Here is a 26,020-nt window from a genome sequence, read left to right on the forward strand (position 1 = left end):
CAGCAACTTAGAATATTCCAAAGTGGAAAGTGACAATGGTTTAGTAACTTCAAATAAATTTCTTTCCAATCACAAAAAGCTGTTCATAGAAATTTCTATACTAATGAAAAGGAGTTCGAATTGGTACAAAATTATATTTATTCCCACTATAAAAATGGATCTTACCAAGATAAACAATAAACTCAGAAATAATAGCTCTGTGAAGGCAGCATTTCTCAAATACACTCTGTAAACAGCTTCTTATATGGTAAAATATATCCACAGTGGTACAATGAGACCTGATTTATATGGACACCAGCTTCCATACCCTTTTCAGATTTAAGCTCCTCAGTCTCCTTTTTCAGTTTTTCAATTTCTGACAGCAATTCCAAGTTCTTCTTCTCTGACTCTTGCAGTTTGCTTAAAGGGGCAGGGGGAAGATGGGAGAAGAGAAAAAGATGTAATTAGCTACTAAATTCTAGTGATTTTCTCATTTAGCCTATCATTCATATTATTATCACTTGAAAGGCTTATTTAGGAATTTTAGACTAAAAACTAATATTGGCCAAGTTGAATTGTCAAAGAAAAAGCAATGTCATGAAATCAAAGTGTGCTTCAAATTCTGTTAGGGCTTATTTAGTATGGAGCCATAAAACTGCCTTTGTTTACTATTCTGAGGTTGACTTACATCACTCATTTATGAACAAGTACGTGAACTCGTATACCTTAAATAAAGAAAAGTTTATTTTGATGTACAACAGTATTGTTGTATATCAATATAATAATTGGCACCTCCACATGCTGTTTTGGATCATATGCTCAATAACATTTTTCCTTTAGGAGCCATAAAAGTTTAAATAAAGCATGTTTGACTCCCAGTTAAATTTAAAAAATTTAAATACAGATTCTATTTTTATGGTTTCACTTTTCACAAAAATACTGAAGCTACAAATACATATATATGTATGTATATCTATATGTATTTCTTCTCATTCCATTAGATACTTTAGATTTTTGGTGGTCTAAATTTTTAAAAACTACATATTTATACAATTTACATTTTGACTGTCAAATGTATTTTTAATTCCTCCATTTTTTTTAACAACTCAGTTGTAGTGACTTACTCATAGACCAAATCTCCTGACAAAATCACTGAGATAATTATTAATATTCTAAACTGTCAGAACTGTACTGTCCCCTACTTTGGTGTTAAGCTTGGAGAGCCCTGGGAAATGCTTCCTTTCCTTGGCTTACTAAAAAAAAAAAAAGATCCATTAATTTTAAATTTATGAAAGCTTTAGGTGCACTTGAAAGTCTTTTTAAAAAATATAATGTACCCTGAAATATTACATCAATAGAATTGCAAAAGGCCTTTATAATCCTAGTTACAATTTCCAGATGATTAAAAAAAATTCAGCTCAAGCTGCATTTCTAAAATGCAGGTGTTCCTTGATCCCTGAGGGTTTTTGGAAATGATGCAGTCTATATCTTTTTTAATTTTATGATTAAAATAATATTTCTAAACAAAGAACAAATAATTCTGATTTAGTCTGGCACATATCAATAACTATCCAAATAAATTTATAATATCATTATGGTCAAATGTTACAGATGGACAATAAGTTTGGAACTAAATGAGATTAGGCTGGTTTGTCTCTGTTCCTCACCTTCCCAATCCCCTGCTGCCATTACTCCTTCCCCACACCCAATATTCTTTCAGTGGTGATAACTGGTTGTAAATCATTGAACAATATGATTCCAGAAAAATCAAAATTTCAACTATCTCAAAGGCACATTTATGGTCAGAACATGGTAAGCGGTGCAAGTAGCAAGAGTGAGAAGTTAAGAGGTGGACAACTCAAGTGCTGCACTAGTGCCTATAAGATGCTAAAAGAATTAGAGGCCCTTCAATGCATTAGGCAAGACTGACTGGAAGGGATGTGTAGAGAAAGATAAGAACAAAAATTACAGCAGAGAGAAGGTATGGAAGGGCTGTGAGATGTACTGATGAAGGGCCCAAACCGATCAAAAAAGCATTTATCAAGCACCTACAATGTGCCAGGTATACAATGTGCTAGGACACAAAAACAAAAACAGGCTCTGGACTAAAGAAGCTTATGGTGCATTGGGGGAAAACGCTTTAATCTAAAACAAACCATTTAATCTTATGTAGAAACTAATGTCTTTCATCTTTAGTTTTCTTTACTTTAAAAAATTAAAATTTCTTGATACATTTTAAAAGTTAATTTTTTAAATTAATCAACATCTACCTTCTCTCTCTCTCTCTCATAAACTTAACCTCCTCCACCACTGAAAAAGAAATACAAAGCTCTTGTAACACAACTTGTTTTAATAATACACACTTCCCAATAAACACCCAAACAGGATGCCAACCAAGTACCTCTCTAGAATAGTGGTGCAGTCATTGTGTATCTCTAAATGGGATTATAGAGGTGCTCAAACAATGAAGTATGCAAGTAATTGCTAAATGATTTTTAATGGCATCTTAAGGAAAAAAAGAGGGAATTAAATGATCTTTTTTTTTCTTTGTAAAGAAAAATGGCTTATTTGATAGGCAGGAAATTAAATGCATGTAACTAAAACCTCTCTTTAAATGTCTTCTTACAAACTCAGGAATTAGTCCATTTGAACTGTATTATTCCATCTTACCATTCTGTTGAGATGTTTGATGCTTTAACTTTATTAAGCTCTTCTTGTATGGCCTGTTTGGCTTTAATTTCAGCATCCAAAGCTGACTGCAACTCCAACCGAGCTGACATATCCAGTTTTGCAAAACGGCGCATCTTCCAGGGCATGTCCTAAAAGATATGTAATTATGTTTCCAGCTACATTCTATATTTTGAACCTATAAGACCTAAAATTCCAAAATTAATATGGAAGATCTCCAATTATATTACCTTTCTCAAATGACAAAATGGAAAAATAATCTATAAAAATTATTACTTTACACTAAGTTCAGAGATAAGTTATTATAAGGGAACAGGTTGATTATTATACGAGCATCTCACTCATTAAAATTTTAAGTACATTACAGAAATCATGTTCGGTATATAAATTCTAAACTAAGAGACAAAGTCAAAGTATTTGATTTCTACTGAAATAATTTATTGTAGGTCAAAATTTGGAAAACTTTAACATAATCTTATCAAAATAGTTTTCGTGACTTATTTTTCATCATCACTATTACTTCTTACACAAAATGGCATTTCCTTACTGTTGCTCTTGTACCAAGGCTGGAATTTCTCAATGCCTCCAGTTCCTCTGTCATTTTAGAGGCCAAAGCCTGAAGATAACCTCGTGCATCCTTTTCATCACTCACCCTAGAATATGAAAAATGAAAGACTAATGTGAAGACTCCTAAAAGGCTATATGTTTAAATTGTGTAGCTCAATTATATATATTTTTCTTTTCTTTTTTTTTTTGGAGGTGGGAAGGTAGGGCAATTGGGGTTAAGTGACTTGCCCAAGGTCACACAGCTAATAAGTGTGTCAAAGTGTCTGAGGCTGGATTTGAACTCAGATCCTCCTGACAGGGCAGGTGCTCTACTCACTGTGCCACCTAACTGCCCCTAGCTCAACTATATATTAAAAATCTAAAAAAGGAATGTGATAAATGATTGGATAATTTTGAACCTTACACAGAAAAAAGGCCTAAATTAAATTACCTTTGTCTTCCAACTTGGAAAAGGCTTATTGTACCACAGAAATTGTAACTATGAGGTAATGTTTGGATTCCCTCAGGATTAATGAACTAAAAAATGCCTTATAATTAACATCTTTTAAGTTTTTATTGATAACTTTTTTTTTAATATCGTCATGGTTTCCCTGAGAATTCCTCCTCCCTTCCCGGAGCCATCCCATAAAAAGTACTTTTTAAAGACAAAAAAGAAAGAAAAAGAGGAAAAAAACCAGAACAATAAATACATTGAAAAAATTCAAAAACATATTTCATGTGCATCACTGGCACACCTTTCCACCTCTGCAAAGGAAGGAGTCCTCTCATATCTCTTTTTCCCAGACATGGTTGATCTTTATAATTTTACTATTATTTACTTTTTATTTCTTTTTGTGTGATTGTTCTTTACATTCAAAATTTTGTACTCATAGATACTGTATTCTTGGCTCTGCTTAATTCATTCTGTATCACTTCATGTGGATCTTTTCATACTTCTTGGTATATATCTATCATTTTTACAGCACAGAAATATAACACTACATTTGTATTTACAACAATTTGCAAATTGTAAACAATTTGTTTACATCTTTTGGCCACTTACGTATTGGAGAAGGGCTATTCATTGTGTGCGTGCGTGCGTGCGTGCGTGTGTGTGTATTTGTTAACTGTTTACATATCTTGGATGCTAAACTGTCATTAGAAAAATTTGATACAAAGATTTTTCCACCATTCAACTACTTCCCCTTGTAGCTGAAGTGAATTAATTTTATCTGTGAAGAAGCTTTTCAGTTTCATATAATCAAAGCTATCTATTTTATCTTTTTAAATTGCCTTTAATTCATTTTTTAGTCGAGAATACCTCTACTGTGAGAGAATGTGAGAGGTATATGACTTGTTTCTCTTCTAATTTTTTAATAATATGATTTTAATGTTAGGATATTAATTATATTGTATATTAATAATAAAGGGCAGCTAGATAGTACAGTGGATAGAGTGCCAGGCCTGAAATCAGGGAGACTCATCTTCTTGAGTTCAAAACTGACCTCAGACACTTACTACTTACATTGACCCTGGACAAGTCACTTAACCTTGTTTGCCTCAGTTTCCTTATCTATAAAGTGAGCTGGAGAAGGAAATGGCAAACCACTCTAGTATCTTTGCCGAGAAAATTGAAAATAGGGTCACAAAGAGTCAAACACAATTAAAATGAGTGAACAACAACAACTTATTAAAGTCCCTTACCCATTTAGAATGTATTGTGGAATATGGTGTAAGGTCTAATTTCTGCCAGACGACTTTCCAGTAGTTTTTTTTTTAAATCAAAAATGGAATTCGTTCCTGGGTAACTTCTATTTTTTACTTTATTTGACAGTGAGTTATTGAGTTCCATTGTTTCTAATGCTCCCTTATCTACTCCTTTGATCTACTTCTCTGTTCTTAAACCAACATCAAGTGGTATTGACAACTGCTGCATTTTATTAGAGTTTGAGGACTGGAAGAGCTATGTCCCCTTTGTTCCTAATTCTTTTCATCATTTCCCTTGATGTTCTAAATCTTTTGTTTTCCCAAATGGATTTTGTTATTATTTCATAAAATTCTATAAAGTATTCCTTTTATAATTTGATTGGTACAGGATTAAAAATATAAGGTAACTTCATTATATTGGCAAAGCCTAGCCATGAGCACTGAATATTCCTCCAGCTATTTAAGTTGTTCTTTATTTATTAAAAGAGCATTTGGTAGTTACCTCTATACAAATATCTTGTGTGCTTTAATAGATCAATCCCTAGATACTTTATGCATGTTGCTGTTGTTTGGAATGGAGTTTCCCCTTTTATTATTGCTTCTTGGATTTTGTTTTTAATATACAGTATGTTCATAAAGTCTGGACTCATAGGCAAATGACAGCAACGTGGAGTTATTGCATCGAGTTCACGTGAAATCTGGCAACCTTTGCATCACAAATGATGGAAATCATATTGAAGATGTTATTTGTTAATATTCCAATTAAATAAATGTTGAAAATTTCATTTCATTTCTTGAAAATATGCATTTTTGCCTGTGTGTCCAGACTTTAGGAATACCCTGTATATAGAAATACAGTTGTTTTTGTTTGGGGGTTTTTTCCCCTTTGGGTCTTCAGATTACTTTTATTTCTCCAGGAACATGACCAAGATAGAGGTCTGAGTTTTTTCAAACAAGACTAGATTTTACAGAGACCAAGCTTAAGGCAACTGAAACGTTATCAAGTACTATGGCTCAAGCTATAAGTATCTTACCTTCTCTGTGTTCTAAGACTAGATGTGCTTCCACAGAGAACAAGCCTGTAGTAATGGGAATACTGTGTCTCCTGCCACAAGTATCTTCTCCTCTGAGGGTTCTGAGACTAGATGCATTTCCAAAGAGCAAGGAAGGCTATAGTAATAAAAATGTTCTCAGAGAGATTGTCTCTACCACAACTATCTTGTCCTCTCAGTGTTCTGAGACAAGATGCATTTTCACAGGGAGCTGAGAGCAAAGTTGTAGTAACCAGAATATTCTGACGAGTGTATTCTGCCACAAGTATATTGTCTTCTATGTATCCTGAGACTACATATATTTCCAGAGAGCAAGTCTATAGTAATTAAAATGTTCTCAAAGACCACTAGGGTCTCTTGCCACAAGTATCTTCTCCTGAGTGTTTTGAGACTAGATGTGTTTCCACAGAGAGCAAAGGTGTAGTAACCAGAATGTTCTCATAGAGGGTGTCACTAGCCACAAATATCTTGTCCTCTGAGTATTCTGAGACTAGATGTGTTTCCACAGAGAGGAAGGCTGTAGTAATCAGAATGTTCTCTAAAAGAATGTGTCTTCAACTACAAATATCTTATTCTCTGATTGTTATATAGTTGAGCTGACATTCATTTTTCCTTCTCCTTTGCGGAGGTGAAAGGTCTCTGATGTCATTTATACACTGCACATGGTTTCCAAATGCATCCATCAGTCCGAATGACTTTTTTTCCCCTCCCTCACACACTCTGCTCAAATATGCACACATGGGATCCTCAGGGATCAGTCACACAGGGGGTTAGGGAGGAGGAAGATAAGGGGTTGGGGAGGAGAGAGGGTAAAAAAGCAGGCATACCTTAGCTGCCTGCAGCTCCCTCTCCTGACTCCAGGGAACGGGAAACTCAAATTGCCTCCTCCAGAGTCCTACATTTGATAGTTGGGGACTAATTTTGTAGCTTCAACTTTGCTGAAGCTATAATCTTAATCAGTATATTTGCTGATTCCCTAGGATTTTTAAAGCATATCGTCATTTAATGAACAGATATAGTTTTAACTTTTCTTTGTCTTTTTCTTTAACTTTTTATTTGTCTACATTTATGTCTTTAATTTCTTTCTCTTATCTTATTGTTGTTGGTAGCATTTCCAGAACTATATAATAGAGTGCAGAGTGAGTAATCTTGCTTTATTCCCTATTTATTGGAAAAAGATCAATCTCCACTGAATATGAGTCTTACTTTTGGTATTAGATATGTACTTTTTGTGACGTTTTAAAAAAAGTCCCCTTATGCCAGGCCTGCACAGCCTGTGGCCTGTGGGCCACTTACGGCCCATGGCCAAAGGATTTCAGGTTGCCTGCAGGCTCCTCTACATTTTTTGCAGGCCACCGGAAATCCTTTGGTGTGCCTATGGGCAATAGGCTTTACAAGCCTCTTTATGCCTACATTTCGTAAGGTTTTTAGCATAAATGAGTATTATACTTTGTTAAAGGCTTACTGGTTTTCAGTATGATTAATTATATTGAATGTTTTCCTAATGTTGAACTATCCTTGCATCTCTGGTATAAATCCAACTTATTCATAATGAATGATTTCTTGGATAAATTGTTACACTGTAAGAGGATTATTTTAAAATTTTTAAATCTATATTTGTTAAGGACAGTGGTCCGTAGTTTAATTTCTATGTTTTATCATTTTAAAGCTTAGATAATAGGACTGTATTTGTATCATAAAAGGATTCCTGTAGGAGTCTTTCTTTTTTAATTTTTGAGAATAATTTGTATAGTACAAATACGAACTGTTCTTTAAAGGTCTGCTTACTTGGGCTTCCCATGTCTCTTTTTGTTTGCCACTTGACTTTCAATTGTCAAGGGTATTTCTCTTGAGTCCAAAGTTAGCCCTTTCCTTACTGCCAGAGGTTCCTCTTTTTGAAGCTGTTTTCTGTCTACAGTTGCTCAGTTTAACTCCCTCCCTTCATCTGTGTCTGGAAATTGTGTGTCTCTACTCTTTTTTGAATGTAGTATCTCCTGTTGTTTGAAGAGCTCATCTGCCCTGGCCATGTGGTAAGAAGAAGTCCAAACCTCCCCCAAAGCTACTTTCCATTTTGACTTAACTACAGAGCTTAGCAAAAGCCAGTTTTTCAAAGACAACCAGGGGCATGGCAAATCTTCTACCTAATGGTAAGCAGGCCCCTCTAATTCCTTCAGGGAGAATTTCACACTGCATAAAAGCATAACATCTTGTTAACACAGTAAAACCTCATCATCTCTACAAACTATCCTTTACCTTCAATGATTTACAATCTTAACACTTAATTTAGTACCTCACTACCTGTCTTTACATCCAAGGTTAAGAAATCATGGGCCAGCTCCTTAGTTATTTAGGAATTATTACTAATACTGATACAGTGCCTGTAGGCCAGTATAGGGACTATACTGGCATAACCAACAGGGTGCATTGCCACTAGTCTCCCCTTTCTCTAAGGCAGGCCTGCACAACCTACAGTTGCTTATGGCCCATGGGCTACTTGAAGCACGCCAAAGGATTTTGAGTGGTGCTCAAAAAATGTAGAGGAGGAAAACATCCTCTACATTTTTTGAAGTCTACCCGAAATCCTTTGGCGTGCCTGCAGGCTGCAGATCACGCAGGCCTTTTCTAAGGGGAAGTATGTTGTTGGTACTGTGCAGTTTGTGGACAAATGTGTCACATTCTCTGGACTTTAAAAGTTCTTTTCCTACATAGACGAGATCAGTGTGACCAAGTTACAGAGAGGTGGCCTTTTACATTTTGAATGCATCTCTCAATGAAGGATGTATAAAGTTCCATGAACATTTCTTTAAGATGGCAGAGTACTTCTTTTGGGCTTGGTAATTTGTTAACTTATTCAAAATATAAGAATCAATAACAAAGTCTCCTAATATGGGAATGATCTGATTGGTTTGGACTATTGTAGATAAACTTCTGGCTTTTAGGTTGTTGTTCAATCATTTCAATCATATCTGACTCTTCATGACCCCATTTGGGGTTTTCTTGGCAAAGATACTGAAGTAGTTTGCCATTTTCTGTTCCAATTCATTTTACAGATGAAGAAACTGAAGCAAATAAAGTTAACTGACTCGTCCGGCATCATACAGCTAGTAAGTGCCTTGAGGCCAGATTTGAGTCTTCCTGATACCAGGCCTGGCACCCTATTCACAGTAACCCCTACCTGCCCATTCTGGCATTTATACTATGACTACAAAAAGGAATAGCAAAGTCTGAGCTGAGAGTCAGGCAGAAAGAAAGAGAGAAAGACCTTCAACAGAACTAAGAGTGTATCTGAGATGGTAATAGAGGGGGAAAAGCCTAGTTATTTGCATAGACTCCCAACAGTACTGCTAATGGTAACCTTAAAAAGTTAAGGGCAGAAGTGTGATGCAGTTATGTGCGCTCTAAATCAGATGGTCCCTGAAAAGTCACATGTCCCAGTCCACTAGAAAGAAGGGGAAGATTTCCTAGATACCAAATTTTTGTAACCAGCCTGCATAAAAAAGGTGTCATTCCTGGACGACACTAATCTCTTGGAAAGGAAGTAAGCATATGAGTGAGCTGGATGGCTTAGGTTTATCACTGGGATGATTTGCTTCTTTGGCAATCTCAAGCTCATTTTCTGTCTGGGACTAATCCAAATCTTAAGGATAGTACTACAGGGCTGAAGCCTATGAAGGTCCTCTAGGTGGATGGTGGGACTCACTGTTAAGGGAAAAGTTTTATCCACGGTCTTTGTTAGAAGGAGTGCTTTGTGTGGCTTTGCATTTTGTGTGGGGTGAAATAAAAGTGGTTCTGTACCTTCTGTGCACTGCTATTTTCTGAGTGCTTGCACAGGAAAGAGGATCTTTTTTTACCCACATCAGTGGAGATCCACACACAAAATTATATTCTGAGGTTCTCAGAGGAAACTCAGTATCGGGGCAAAATGAGCCAGAAAAATGATTCTTAGAGAAGCTCCCTAAGACACAACCATGTAACTCTAGAGCTAGGGGTTTTGGACTATGAGATACATACATATTACTTTATACAATTGCAATGTGGCAAATAAGTATTATTACTTACCTTACAGAAAAAGAAATGGAGGCTCAGACAGGACAAGTGGTCACAGAGCTATTTTAGTGCCAGAGGTGGGATTTAAATCCATGTCTTTCTGACTCCAAGTATAATATATTATCCATTATGACACTGCTGCTCACTACCTTTTCAACATGAGAGGGCAGCCAGAGCTTAGACAAATCTGTGTTCTTATCAGAAGGTCTGGGGTTGGGCTGGCGCCCTATATACATAAAAGGGACACAATTTGGGAGAAGCCCATAATAAGTTACGCTGTCAGATTCATAAGATACCATGTACTTGATAAGGCCTCTCTGCTAATACAGTCACCATTAATGTATGTCAGGTTCAGAGCCTGACATTCCCCCTCAGAATTATTTGATCTAAGAGCTATAAAATGGATATATGTATTTTGGAAGTGCTTATAGAATCTGCATTACTTGATTTTTTTTATCTGTTGAGAGGTAGTGTGGAAGAGTAGAACACGACTCAGTTTGTATAACTTGGGTCCAATTTCCAGAGCTGACACTTAATAGCTGTATGACACCAGGCCAGTTTGCTTAACTTGTTTCACAATTTCCTCCTATGTTATATAGGGAGTAATAATACTTCACTACTTAATCCCAAGATCTTGAGAAAAACACTTTGCAAGACCTAAAACACTATACAAATTGAGTTTGTATTGTGATTATCACAAGCCTTACCTCTACAACCAGGCTGCAAACTTCATGAGGGCTAGTGCATTTTAAACTCCTTTACAATATAGTAAACTTATAACAAAATATATGAGGACTAACTAACTAGTCAATCTTTAAACAATAGCTTCCATGTCAAGTAGTTTCCTTACATTGCTGATTTTCAGTGTATTGGTGTCTAATCTTTCCTAAATGACACTGGAAGACTAGAACCAGTAACCCGTGGTAGCAAATGCACACTCACCCTTCATTTTCCTTCTATAAACTTTTACAATGATTTTACCCAAGCCTCTTTCTTTCCTGAACATTCTTTTTCTCCTGCCCCTGCTACAGGAAAGGAAGAGGTTCTAGACTGTGATCAAATTCATGATGTTTTTAGCAATCAAAATCCTATTACAATTTCTTCAAAAGGAAAACTAAGTTCACTATATACCTTAACACTACCTTTGGTTTCTGTTAAAAATTATATTCTCTAGACAAGTATTTGAATAGTGTACACTTACAAACTGTTAGCTGCACTATATGGAACTCATTCAAAGTTACACATTCATAAGCCAAAGCTTTATTTAAATATGGTGGGCTTTGCATTTAAATAGATATCAAAACACTATGAATTGGACTAGGCTTCCTTCAAAAGATACCATTTGTTTACTCACTTTTTATCTGGATTTTAAAATGAGACTCTTCAGTTGGTAGAAAAGAAGACAAATGAAAAGCACAGTTTAAAGAATCAAAAGATTAATATCTGAGAATAGACTCTCCAAGTAATTGGGTCTGTGAAAATACTTAGAAATAAGAGGTTTTTAAATAAAATTCAACATTAAGACAATGAGAAAAAAGGTGGTAGGGAGGAAGGGGAGAAGTCACTTGAAAATAAATACCAAAATTAAGATTTATGCATTTCTAATAAGAGACTATACCTCCAGTTGTTTTTCCCTATGTTTTACAACAACACACAAATTAGTAAAAGCACTAGGATTGGCAATTTACTAATACATTAACTTTAAACTTAAGTTGATCCAAATTACTATCCATTTATCAAATACTGAGAACTGATAAAACCATATCTAAAGTTAAAAAAAATTTGCATGTAAAACAATGTTATAATAAAGAAAAAAAAAGATATATTCTATTCAGCTGCTTCTTTCTCTAGGCTTTTTGTTCCTTAAAGCCATGACAAACTTAACTTTTGGTCTTAGAAAGGGATGACTAAATCTTATTGATGAGTTTCTTAAGTCCTAAAAAGTCTAACTTGTACAACAAAAGGGTAGCTAACTTTGTTCTCACAGAGAAAGAGCAGTTTTCAAATGAATTGTGGGAAACCTGGTGGCGGAAATGTTGCCAAGGTGGGACAACGGGGGGGGAAATAAAGGAATTTCCTGGCCCCATCCACACAAATCACACAATGATGTAAAAATGACTGAATAGTAGTAATAAAGCCACCGTTTCTAGGAAAAATATTTTCTTCCCTTCCCAGTGGAAATACGAGAGGGAAAATCTTTTTGATAATTAAAACAAGCTAAAGACATTATTGGCAATCTCCTGGTAACTGAAACAATCTGCCCAATGACCGAGTTATCTAAATTAGACATATTTAAAATGGGAGTACTCACCACTGAATAATTTCTGTGATTTGGGCCTCCCAATGTGCAACCGATTCCTTTTTGTCTGCTAGATCTCTCATCTCTTCTTCTAGCTGTCGATTGTTTATACTTAGTCTCTCAAACATGGCAGTGAGCTGAAAGGGCATTTTAAGACATGGAATTGCAATCTGAATTATTCACTGAGACAATCTATCTGTCAAATTTTTTAACTAACACTAAGACAATGATCTAATTACCTGGAAACTACCTTGAAGTAACACATCAAAATTCACTAGAAAATCTGTTTTTATAACGTTACTTCAAAATTGAGTTCTAGAGATTACTATCAGCTTCAAATCTGCTTTGTTTTAATAACGTCATTTTCAAAAGACTTCTCCCTTTCTAGCTTCTCAAAAAGACAGACACCATTGCCTGACTGAATAAATTTAAGTGTCTTGTATATTTTAAAAAATCTTCAAAAAAATCACAAAGGAATATTTGTGTGAATATTTGTGAGCTACTAGACATTTTTAGAATGCTACAATTTCTGATAAAAGCATGATTCATTCAAAAAAAGAACATTAGGAAGAGTAATAGTTTTGAGAGGGGGACCTTACTACATAGCTGAGATATGGCCAATGGAATTAAAAATCATTTCGTATTCAAAAAGCCAACATGATTTTTGTACTCATTAAGCTCTTCCTGTTTACAAATAGGTAAGTCTGATTATATGTGGGCAGAAATTTGTATCTCCACCATTCATTCAAACCTGTTAATTTGCAGATAAAGTAGTCCATGCAGAGGCAATGTATAGCCATGCTCTCTATCCTGTTAAGTACTCCTGCTTTTTAAAGTCTTTGCACCACAGTTTGCAAACTATACCATCCCTTCTAAAAGACTACCTTGTTTATTCTATTTAAATCAGAGAAGAGTTAACATTTTCATTATTAGCCTCCTTTCAGTTGTCCATTTTGCTTAATGTTTCTTAATTTACATTCTCAACATATACATCTTTGCAATCCTGGAAAAATAAGTCAAGATACAAACATCAGCACTGGCCCTGGAGTCAGGATTACCTGAGTTCAAATCCGGCCTTAGACACTTAATACTCACTAGCTGTGTGACTTTGGGCAAGTCACTTAACCCCAATTGCCCTGCCTTCCCCCTTGCAAAAAAAAAAGATACAAACATCTGCTTTTCCCTTAAAAAATTCATTTGCTTCGATTTTAAAGGAAAATGATTTATTTAATTTGTAACTAATATTCACAAAAAAGAAAAACCTCATCTCTAAAAACTTTACCCAGTATTTTATCTATTTCTTTTTCACTTCTTGCTTTTTAAATACATGCACTAAATCTATTGATAAAATTTATTCTTGCCATAGAGGTGATGGAATTTTTTTTAGGAGTTGTAGCAAACCATCATTTTTATTAGATATGCCATACATTTGTTGTCTTTATTATGCATTCCATATCAAGCGCATTTCAGAAACATCTGTATTTTAAACTTGTCTTCTGCAAATAGTTACAAATAAATGGCCTATTTAAAAGATGGAATTTTGAAATAAAGGATATCCTTCATGATATATAATGAAATTCACAATGCATCATAAAAATGAAAGCAACACTTTCAGGTAATAGAATTTTAAAAGGCAAAATGAGACACACATGTTTATACATGGCCAATGTGGAAATTTATTTTGCAGAGCTATGCCTATTTGCTATAAAGTTTTTTGTTTTTGTTCAATTAGGGAACAAGGGAACTGAAAGACGAAGAGTTAATAAAATAGGTAAGAATTTTTGAAATAATGTGTGTAGAACTTACAGTTTAAAATCTTTCTACAGTATAAAAATAAAGTCTACAGCTACCACTTGTCTTAAATGATTGAGAAGGAACCTGGGTTTTCTTTTCCTACCCCGATAGCAGCACAAAGCTTTTTCAGTAGGAATCACACACAGTATGATGTATGAAGCAGAGTGGGGCACAGGTTATAGTTATGACCAGTAACCACACTCTGTTATCTCCATGGTATATATAACAAATATCAAAGAAAACCAAAAGGGACACCGTCCCCCGCAATGTAGAGAAAATGACAGAAACAGAAGTTGAAGATGTAAAATGTTACAGAGGTTGTCAGGTGCTACTTTTCTTTGTTAAATTGTACTGTTTCTGTCATAACAAATGGAAATGATGAGGGTAAAAATAAATTATTGATAAAACTTTAGAGAAAACAAAGAAGAAAAAATGATTCTTAAGAGAAAAAGTAGACATTTGTTCAAAGAACTATGTAAATGGAACTCATCAACTAACTCAAAATTTTAAGACATGTATGTATAATAAAGGGGAAGAATTAAAAAATAATGTTTGGTAAGGACAGTGTCAGGAGGGCTAAATCTCAAAAAAAGGCAATGAATGTTAAAGAAAAGAATTTGGGAGGGGAGCTTCTAGGCTAGGGGTTGAAAGAAAAATGAAAAGAGACTGCTGCTGCTGAAAGAAATTGGGATAATAATAAAGGACAATTGTAAGAAATTTAGATGCTCCCCAAAATCAATCAACATGCATTTATTTTTGTTGACTATGTGCAAAGCACTGTGTGCTAGGAACTGGGCACACCAAGACCAAAATAAATCAGTCCCTGCCCTTAAAGAACTTATATTGAGTCAGGGGAGACAACATGGACTTGATGAAACTAGATAAAAGGTATTAGTAAGCGAGGGTGAGAGCAGCTAGAAGGATCAGGAAAGGTGTCATTAAAAATACAGCATTTGAGCTGCTCCTGAAGGAAATGAGATCTAAGAGACAAGGTGAGGAGGATGAGGAGGAGATGCAGGATGGGAGGATGAGCAGCAGTCAGAGGGCTAGGCCCACTGAACTTCAGAGTGTGTAAAGGGGCATAAGGAGCAACCAGGCTGGAGGGGCAAAAATGAAGCCAGTTAAATGGTGAATGACTTTAAATGCCAAAAAGAGGGATTTATATTTTGTTCTAGATGCCAAAGAGAACCACTGGAATTTACTGAAGAAAGGAATGACATAATCAGACAACTGTCCTTAAGGAAAATCATTTTTCCAGCTATTTGTAGAAAGAAGCAAATTAAAACATTCTTAAATTAAAAGCAGAAAAGAAGCAAAACAGAAAGAAACTAGAGCTGAGGCAGAACAGCAGAAACAATCCAAAATACAGTGCAAGGAGAACCAGAGCAGGACCAATGCCCAAAGAGGAACAGAAGCCTAGTCTTCTTTCTCTGATCCTCCTGACCAGGCCTTATTTTGACCCATGATTTTTTATTTAAAGGATTGTTTAAGAAAATTTAGCATCAGATTTTTTTCTTTTTTTTTTTTTTTAGAGCTAGCAATAATCTGAAAACTAGCAATGAAATGGAAGGGCAATGGACCCGTTTTCCTGTCTATTTTACTATACATTATACCGCTTCAGATTGTTTCTCTACACTCTTTAACTACACCCTGCACTTAGTACTTAACACAGTGACTCCAAGTGAAATCATCTTGTAATGTGTAATTTCTGATCTCAATGTAACTCTTGAGCTTATTAGACAGAAATGACATGTAAGTCTGTGGTAATTAACAGGTATGTACATGTTAACTAATTGAAAGAGAAACTAGGTTTTTTTTGTATCTAGTTAGACTACTAGTCTCATATTTGCTTAAAAATTGCAAGGTTTGCTTCTAAAAAGTCTTAAAATTCACATAAATTATTTTATTTTAGATTTATTTAAGGCATCACTTGAGACTTTGTTACCTTTCAAAATACTGTGCTGTTTAGGTGAATAAAACATTACCATATACACTAATATTCTCCAGTTGTTTTCAGCAAAACACGCCAAGTAATATTTTATAAAGTTTGGAAAATTAAATAATCAAAAGAAGTAAATATGGGAGAAGAGAAGGTATGTGAGACAAAAATGGAAATGAGCCTATTTAGAATACTAGACTAAATTCTTTGAGAGCATCATAGTTGTTTGCTAAGCATTTTACATAGAAGGCATTTGTAACTGTTTCTTGAATTAAATAGTCATGAAGACTGAAAGTAGAGAACTAAAAGCCACAGAGTATGTGAAAAAAATGTTTCTTATTACATAGGTCGAAATATGATCTTTCCTTATTAAAATTTTAGCAGTATGCAGCTAGCAGTACACAGTTTAAGTCGCAATTAGTGCAAAAAATGAATTCTATGAAGTTACTGCATTATTAGGATTCGTACTGCATATTTCCATTATAATGAACCTAAACTTACATAATTATAACTTCAAATATTGCAAATTTGAATACATGAGATTCATTATCCCAATTTATGAGATTCACATTTTGCATTAATTGGGGCCTAGCCATAAAAACTTCCGTTCCTTTTCAGGGTGATGTATCTAAAGACTAAAGGAGGATATATACACCAATATGATCTAAAATTTAAAAAATCCCACCAAGTAACTGGTGGTTTATTTCATGGGCCTGGATCACTTTCAAAGATTTCCCCATGATACTACTTTGACATCTCCATGATTCATCAATGCCGTCCCTGCCACAATCCACTCTTGTTCATTTAGTCCCACCCAAGAGAAAATGAGGTTGTATGAAACAGAATGGAAAGAAAAGAGATGAGAGAATTCATATGGGACAGTAAAAAACTGGAAGGGATTAAGAAACATAAAAATATCGTACATCCTTGAACTGGTTCTGATATGGGGAAGCCTGCATGTTCCAAGAAAATAATTTGGCCCTAAAAGGGAAAGTTTGCATTAAAAAAAAAAAGGCTGCCTAATCTGTACTCACTATGACTTCTACTTATTGGTGCTCTGCTCAAAGGGAATGTAAATATTAATCTTTGAAACTTTTTTGGTTTTTGTTTTTTTCTTTTAAAAACCAGCCTTAAACCCAAATCACTCTGGTCCCAGACCAAGTCCTACTTGGTCAGGGTTTGGACCCTAACTGGCTCAGAATGAATGTAAATAACAATTGTTTTGCGTTTGGCCAGAAACCCTGAGGGTCTTCCCCTCTCAGATCTATTTTTGTTTTAACAGGCCATTCTTGACCTCATTTTATTAAGCCTTAATCACTAATGGGCACTGCCTCAACCAACCTGAGACACATTAGAGACCTTAGCTTGAAAAGGCCAAAGTGCCCCATTGCATCCTGGGCCCTCTCTAGTTGTGCAGATCTACATCTGGCCACTGGACTCAAAGGGCCTCAGAGGAGAAGGTGAGGCTGGTGACTTTGCACAACCCTCCTGCACTGAAATCCAACGCGCTTGCACGTCACAGCATCACCTCCCTGATGTCATCACGCTCCTCCTCGAGAACAGAGGACAAACAGCAGCAGCAAACATGTGTTGGCTTGAATCACTCACCTTATCAAGCTCACTGGAGAGTTTTTTATTTTCTTCAGTCAACAGAATCTTTTCCCGTTCATATTTCTGTTTAAATTCACTTTCAAATTCTTCCCTTTCATTTTGGCTGTTAAATGACAAAGCACAAAACAAAGACAAAGTAGGCATGTCATTAATATGAGCCAACAATTTGAAGAAAACTATTTTTATGGGAGTTTCTGTTTCAAAGATGAAAATACAATTAGAAATCAGACCATTATAATTACTGAAATGAGCTATTACTACATGAACAACAGCATAGTTTCTTGGTGTCTAGGCAAGCACATCAGGGTCTCTTTGGGGGTGGGGGAACAGACCTGCGATTTCATCAGTACAGGAACTCACGGTACAGAACTCCCTCCCACCAACCAGAGAGAGCAGAACCTCATCTTTAACTTGGAGACTTTTAAAGTGTCACCTGGAGAACTAAGACATGTCTATGGCCACGTAGCTACCAGTAACTCAACAAGCATTTCCTCTGTGCCAGGCACTGCGCTAAGAACTGGTAGATACACAGACAGAAATAAAATGAAGCCCTGCCTTCAAGGAACTCACATTCTCTTGAGGAGACAGCATGTAACAACACGCCTGTACAGGACATCTACAAATAAAATACAAGGCAGCCGTGGCTTTTAAAAAGGTCAACATAAGCCAGAGTGAACAGGGTTTCACAGAACACTTCAAAGAAACACATTGGGCCTTTCTAAGCCAACCTGCAATTTTGCTAAATTTAATCAGGAATATTATTTTAGTATTAATTTTAAAATTAATTCTTAGCTTAGACAATAAAATATCTTGCTATGCTAATTTCAAAAAATATTTTACTGTTAGATAACATCTGAAATACATCATTATAGTGAAGTATGAATTAAAATTCTAAAATCCCTTTTTTTGGATACCATATAAAAGATATGTACATACATATAAAATATACACAAATACACATACACACAGCACGTACATGTATACAGAAACTTTCATCCAGTGTTGAGTACATAACAGGGAGTACATGCAAGTGTGCATATATTTTATGACCAGATTTACAATTACGTCAGTGGTGGAAACTCCTGATGAAGAACTTTTACCAGTGTAAATCAGCCATGCAGCTAAACATTAAACAAATCCAAAAGAACACGAAATCCTTCAAAGTTAAAGAAAATGACATACAGAAGCAGAGGCTACAGAAAACTGCATGCATACATGCACCTTCTCCATATCTCTGTATGTATGTGTGTGCATGTATATGGGGGGAACAGAGAGGGGGAGAATAGGAGTGAGAGAGAGAGAGAGAAAAGCAGCATGATTTGAAGATTAGCTCTACTACACACATGACTTTGAACAAGTCACTATGTTTGAGACTAAATTTTTCTCATACAAAATGAAGGAGCTACCTTTGCTCTCTTCTAAATATAAGATTCTATGAATCAGCTCAAACAACAAACATATAAACTCCATCAAAACCCTAGAGAGTAGATTCAATATTTATGAAAAATCTGGTCAACTGTAAGAAAAATGTCATGAAAAAAGTTAAGGGATTAGCTATTATATCAAACAACTGACTCACATTCACAGTAAAAGTAGAATCTCTAAGAAGGGGGAAGAACGAGATATAAGCTAAAAAAGAAATGATGGACCCAGTTCTCCAGAGCTTCCAGTATTAACATTTTTATATATTTATATACACACTGAAACTGAGAAAATATTTTGTAATATATAGTATGTAACATAAGCATAAGTTGTTGTTTTTTTTTCCCCTAGTCAGCAAGTATTTATTAAACACTTAAGAAAGAAAACCAAGGGGCAGCTAGGTGGCGCAGTGAGTAGAGCACTGGCCCTGGAGTCAGGAGGACTTGAATTCAAATCTAGCCTCAGACACTTGACACACTTACTAGCTGTGTGACCTTGGGCAAGTCACTTAACCCCAACTGCCCTGCCAAAAAGAAAACCAAGATGGCAGAGTGCAGGCAGCTGAATTCTTCAAACATTCCTCTCCAAATGACTTAAAAATAACACCTCAAGTCAAATTTTGGAGTAGCAGAGCCAATAAATGATCAAAGTGAGAGATTTTCCCAGCCTAAGACAACCTAGGAGGTTGGCAAGAGAATACTGTGATATCGGGGTGGGGACTAGCCTCAAGCACAGGTGGTAGCAACACCTTAGGCCTTAGAGAATGTGGCAACAGCATAGCAACAGTGCTGCTGACCATAAGGGGGTCAGACACCTAATCAAAAGAAATTACAGGGGACCCTTTGCTGGCTCTGGGTGCAGCTGGTGCTGACTGGCAACTCTACTGCTCACAGGCAGTTCTAGATTGCAGTTCCAGGGCAAAGAGGAGTGCTTGTGGTCAGCCACAACAGAGCAGAGACATTTCTTGAAGTGTCAAGGCAGGCAGAATCACTAGCACTTCTGGCTACAGCAAGTAGGGGACCTAGTCACAGTTCCAAGGCCAAGAGGAACACTAGAGCTTGTGCTCAGAGGAGAGTTGGGGTTGTGGTCACAGTTCCAGGGCCATGAGGAGTGGTAGTGCTTGCAGCTGCCGGGAAGCAGGGGACCTTTCTGGGTAGAACAAGAGTGTAGACCATGACAGCAGTGACCATACCTCTCCTAAGATCACACCACCTTGGAAGCACTGAAAATTTGCAAACCCCCAAAACTAGCTCTGAAAATAGCAGCACAGAGTTGTGAACTGGTCCAACCATTCTAGAGAACAATTTGGATAGTTACCTATGCTCAAAGGACTATAAAACTTTGTATACCCTTGTCCTAGTCATACCACTACTAGGTCTATACCTCAAAGGGTACAAAGAACTGATGAATTTCAAATGCAAAGCAAAGTATAATTTTCTCACTTTAGTTTTCTTGCAATATGGCTAATGTGGAAATGTTTTTTGATGATTTCACTGTATATAACAACAATGTTGCTAGCAGCTACTGGGCTGTGCAAGGCCAATAACACCAGCACACAGGAGGGCTGCTAGCACTTTGATCTGCTTTTCTAAGGAAAGTAACTTTAAGGGGTTAACAATCTCAGTTTAATCAAACATACATATATCATTCACTTAGTTCAGGGGGAAAAAGCCAGCACCCTGAACTTCAGAGCAAAACAAACAGAAATTACAAACAGAGACAATATAAACAGATCAACATTTTTGTCTAACCAAATCACAATATACATAGTTACCAGAGAAGCACCAACATCTGGGTTTTCCAGAGCTGGGGGGCTCAACAACGGCTACCCAGAGTCTCCTCTGGTCAAATCATACAAATCTCTTCCAGTGAGTGAGAGCCCCAAACAAAATGCTAACCTCTGAGTTTATATACCCTGTTCAGGGTCAGAAGGTTTCACACCTAATCAACAAAAGGGTGTGGGCCTGGGGCTTAGCAACCAGCAAGACTTAATCAAAGGCACTGCATTCTAAAAGAGAAAACAGTAAAAAAAAAAAAAAGTCCCACCCTGCTTAATGTTACACCATACAAATGATATCATATTGCTTGCCTTCTCTCTGTGTTAGGAAGGGGTGGGAGGGAGGGAGAGAGAGAATATGGACCTCAAAATGTTTATTAAAAAAGGGTAATAAATAAATTTAAGGAATAAAAATAAAATAAAATTTTAAAATTTAAAAAAAACACTTAAGAACCAGGCATTAAGTGAAGGAAATCCAAATACAAGGAAAAAGAGACAGTCCTGTGCTCAAGAATCTTACATTCTAATGAGAAAAGACAATATATTAAAGAGAGATGAAAAATAGGGTGGGTGATATTATATCAGAGCCTTTCTCTAAGACTCCATCTGGATTAGTCCATTTATTCTTATTCATTTTCTCCTTTTATGGTCATAGTACATATCTGTCATACTGTTCTGATTCTGCTTATTTTGTTTTTCATTATTTCATGAAAGTTTTTCTGAACATCTTTATATATCTCGTGTTTATCAATTTGAATTGCACCATAGTATTCGGTTGTATTAATACAGTATAATATATTTAACCATTCTATTGTTAAACATTTATCCTGTTTCTATTATTTTGCAATTCAAAATTTTATTGCTACTATAATCTTTGAATATTTTTTAAAATTAACTTTTTCAGGCTATATTCCCAACAGGGGAATTATTGAGTCAAAAGGCATGAATATTTTGTTAACTTTTACTCCAAAAATATTCTGTAGGTTTACATTTTTCACAAGTGATGAAAAGAGTATACCTGTTTTTTCACAACTGTGCCTTTCTTTTTAACAATTTGATAGCTGTCAAACAATAAATATTTATTAAGTGCCTACTATGTACCATACATTGTGCTAAGCACTGGGAATTCAAAAAGAGTCAAAAGACAGTCCCTGCTCTCAAGCACTAATCTCAATCTGAAGAGGGAGACAACATGCAAAGCAAGCTACACACAGGATGAATAGGAAATAATTAACAGAAGTAAGGCACTAGAATTTTTTTTTTTTTGCTTTTTGGCAGGGCAATTGGAGTTAAGTGACTTGCCCAAGGTCACACAGCTAGTACATGTGTCAAGTGTCTGAGGCCACATTTAACTCAGGTCCTCCTAACTCCAGGACCAGTGTTCTACTCACTGTGCCACCTACCTGCCCCATGGTACTAGAATTAAGAGGGGTTGGAGAAGGCTCCTAGAGAATAGAGGATTTTAGTTGGGAGTTAAGCCAGGGAAGTCAGTATGCAGAGGTAGGTGGCTCCATTTTACAGATGAGAAAACTGAAGCATATGGCTTTTAAGTGACTTATCTAGGGTTAAACAACTAAGCAAGTGCCTGGGGCTGGAAATGAAATCAGGTTTTCCACACTCCACATTTAGCACTCTACACTGCACCCCTTAGCTGTCTTAGCTGGTAGCTTAGTTAACAAGGGATATTTTCTTCCTCTCCCCTCCATTACTATGTAGATAGCATTTTTCTACTTTTCATTAATATGCTAAGTACAATTTTGGGGGATGAATGATAGAACTGAAACTCTATTTGGACCACTAAAAGATTCGGTGTCTTTTGTAAAACAAGCAGTTATTAGCATAAGTAGCATGGCTTAACATTTCCTCTTAAATTCTTTTTTTTTTTTTGAAGTTACGTCAAGTCTGATTTATTTCCATCACATACAGTACATCTGTCCAAACAAAAGAATGTACATTCAATATAGAACATTTGGAGTGACAGTCAGTCTTTCTAGTTTTCTTTCACAGTACATTTTAGCGTAAAGCAATAGGAAGGCTAAATGTTTTTATACCTATGGAAGCATTTTATTCTTGTGACCTTGTCACAATACAAAGTATAAGGCCTTGTTCAGGGGTGGGGAACCTGCTGCCTCAAGGCCACATGTAACCTTCTAGGTCCTTGAGTGAGGCCTTTTGATTGAGTCCAAGTTTTACAGAGCAAAGATAACTTGGACTCAGTCAAAAGGCTGAACCCAAGGACCTAGAAGGCCACATGTGGCCTCAAGGCCAAAGGTTCCCCACCCCTGGCCTAGTTGACATTTAATAAATAATTTGGCAATTCCTCAACCCCAATGATTTAATAAGGGAAATGACTTTGGGAAGATGGACCAGAAAGCATCCATTTGGTTCAAGAAGTTTGAGGCAAAATAAGGTCTCAGTTTTTTGTTCAAGATTTCATAGTCTGATAGATATAAGATAGTTACTCTTCCATGCGTTAACTGAAGACCTTAGGACTACAGATGGCATTTTCATTACTGCTACTGATCAAAGGTATGAGTTTTACAAAGGCAGATTTGGGAAATAAACAGTTAAGAAGGTGGTATCTGAGAGCAGCATTTGGGTTTCTGGACCTCAGCTTAAAATATTAAAAAGGTCAGAATGAGCTGATATTTGCAAGGAATATTAAGGATAACAAAAAAAATTTTTTTAGCTATATTGGGAAAAAGAAAAGGATCAAAGAAGAGGTATAATTGTAGCAATCTGGACATAGATCAAATGATAATAACGGAGAGAAGGAAGAACTTTTACTTCATTTATTTTCTTCGTCAAGGGGAATAATCTTTAAATTGGAAAGGCTAATACAAAATTAGCTAATAAGAAGTTGTTAGCCAAAATGAACAGAGACAGCAAAAGGGAACTTTGCTGTCCTTGATGAGTTCAAGTCACCACGACCAGGTCAAATACGTTCAATGATTTCTGAGCCAGTCACTGATCTCTGGCAGAACAATGAAAATGGAAAAGGTATAAAATGACTTGAAGGGCAAATGTTATCCCAATTTTCAAAAAGGGAAAGAAAGTCATCTTCATACTGTAAGCCAATAAACTTAACTGATTACTGCCTGGCAAAATTCTAGAATGTATTATTAAAGTGAAGGTTAGCAAATGACTAGAAAGTTAAGTCATACATGACTTTCAAGAAGAGATCCTTGTTTCTTGTTTCACAGGTTGCAATGGAATGCAATAGACATGATTTACCTAGATTTTATGAAACATGAGACAAAGCCTCTAGGGTTACTCTTGTGGGCTAGATGGAGAGGGGTGGGTTAGCCAGGCTAGACAGAAGTACAACTGGTAGGACTTGAAACATAATGAATGGTCAGTACCATGATGAACTCATGAACAGTTACATATCTAATTTCACACGAGATCTACTAGAGAAGAATGTGCCAGGGATCTGTCTGCTGCTGTTGTTATTCAGTTGTTTTGGGTCTTGTGAGGGTTTTCTTGGCAAAGATACTGAAGTGGTTTGCCAATTCCTTCTCCAGATCATTTTACGATCACAAAGCTAGTACATGTCTGAGGCTGCATTTGAACTCAGACCTTCCTGATTCTGGGCCCTGTACTCTTTCCACTACACCTCTTTGGGATCTGCTTTTAGCTCTGTACCATTTAAGGTTTTTTTTGGAAGCTAAGTTGTTCAGTGGGGAGAGTAAGAGGCCTGGAGTCAGGCGGACCTGAGTTCTAATCTGACCTCAGTCATTTACTAGCTCTATGACTCTGGGTAAGTCACTTAATCATGTTTACCTCAGTTTCCTCATCTGTAAAATGAGCCAGAGAAGGAAATGGCAAAGCACTCCAGTATCTTTGCCAAGAAAGCTCTGAATGGGGTCACAAGGAGCTGAACCATCTGAAAACAACTGATCAGCATTAAATATTTTTTATAAATGACTAAGATGAAGGGATAAATGGTATATGTATAAAATTTGCAGCTAAACAAAAACTGGGAGGTTAAGTCATTATGTTGAATGAGAGAGTCAGGATCCAAAAAGACGTTTTCAGGGTGTAATGTTAATAGAGATAAATGTAAAGTTTTACACTTCAGTTAAAAAAATCAACCTCAAGTATAACACTGGGGGTGGGAGTGGGTGGGAATAGAGGTTGGGTGGATAAATGACAGCTCATTTGAGAAAGACATGAGGATTTCACTTGTGTGATGGGATTAATATCTACTAATATCCATGTTATAGATAAGTAAATCTACTTTTGTTATTTGGTGAATGATCTAATAGCGAGGGCTAACCAAAGGCAGAACAGGCAACCTTAGAAAGCCATGGGCCTTCCTCCAAACCCCCATTCCTTGTTAGATAGTCTTTAACTAAGAGCTGGGTCACCACACAATGAGTATATTTGTAGAGAGGACTGATATATCAGCCAGGATCATATGGGCTCTTAAGTTCTCCTTTAAATCTGAAAATTTGTAATTTTATGAATTAATGTACAATTTCTTTATTTTTCCCCAACTGTAAGATTAATATCTCTTTTTTGGCTGGTAACTTTGCCTGGTACATAAAATTTGTTTTATAGAGTCTCCTATTACATTGGAACAAATGCTCTAAAAGAAAATTATACATATTACTCCTTCAAGGACGGTTTTCAACACCATAAGTTGCATGTGATATCTCTCCAAGTCATAGTGATGTCCTTACCTTTCTCTCCTGGTCTTTTCTAATTTGTCTTTTAAAATCATAATTTCCTTCTTAAGGGCAAGTTGCTGGCCTTCTGCATCACGCAGTTCTTTCTTCAGATTTTTTATTTCATTTGCATGTATTACATTCCTTTTGGACAATTCCTCCTCATAAAAGATACTTTTCTTTTCCAAGTCAGCCTTTAGTTTGGTTATCTCCTGCTGGTGTTCTATGCTGCTTATACCTGGTGAGCGACCAATCTGTTTTTGCTATAAAAACAATGAGAACTCTTACCCAACAGAACAGTGAAACTGTATCAACTCAGTTCTGCAATAAAGAGAGGCATATATTTGTCTAATGTCAATAAGCAATCACAAGACCTATGTGAAACCCAGGTTTATTACAAGACAAATGAACATGTATATGGAACTCAAAGGGTTCCCAGGCTTTACAGAAGTTTATATTTTTATAATAGCAGGACAAAGGGAGGAGCGG

At 36.1% G+C, this 26,020-nt stretch overlaps 1 protein-coding gene across 8 annotated transcripts in view; it reads right to left on the reverse strand.

Moving 5' to 3' along the window:
* Nucleotides 1-26,020, reverse strand: part of CDC42BPA (CDC42 binding protein kinase alpha) — a 426,736-nt gene that overhangs the window by 78,937 nt on the left and 321,779 nt on the right. For all 8 annotated transcript variants that reach the window (XM_036754912.1, XM_036754907.1, XM_036754911.1 and 5 more), the window contains exons 15-20: nt 25,547-25,794; nt 17,660-17,765; nt 12,331-12,455; nt 3,215-3,320; nt 2,650-2,798; nt 308-399 (exon numbers count right to left, since the gene is read on the reverse strand). In XM_036754912.1, coding sequence (XP_036610807.1) covers nt 308-399; nt 2,650-2,798; nt 3,215-3,320; nt 12,331-12,455; nt 17,660-17,765; nt 25,547-25,794 — 826 coding nt within the window. The remainder of the gene's footprint in view (nt 1-307; nt 400-2,649; nt 2,799-3,214; nt 3,321-12,330; nt 12,456-17,659; nt 17,766-25,546; nt 25,795-26,020) is intronic.

This window comes from Trichosurus vulpecula, chromosome 4 (assembly GCF_011100635.1).
Source record: "Trichosurus vulpecula isolate mTriVul1 chromosome 4, mTriVul1.pri, whole genome shotgun sequence".
Taxonomy (NCBI): Eukaryota; Metazoa; Chordata; class Mammalia; order Diprotodontia; family Phalangeridae; genus Trichosurus; species Trichosurus vulpecula.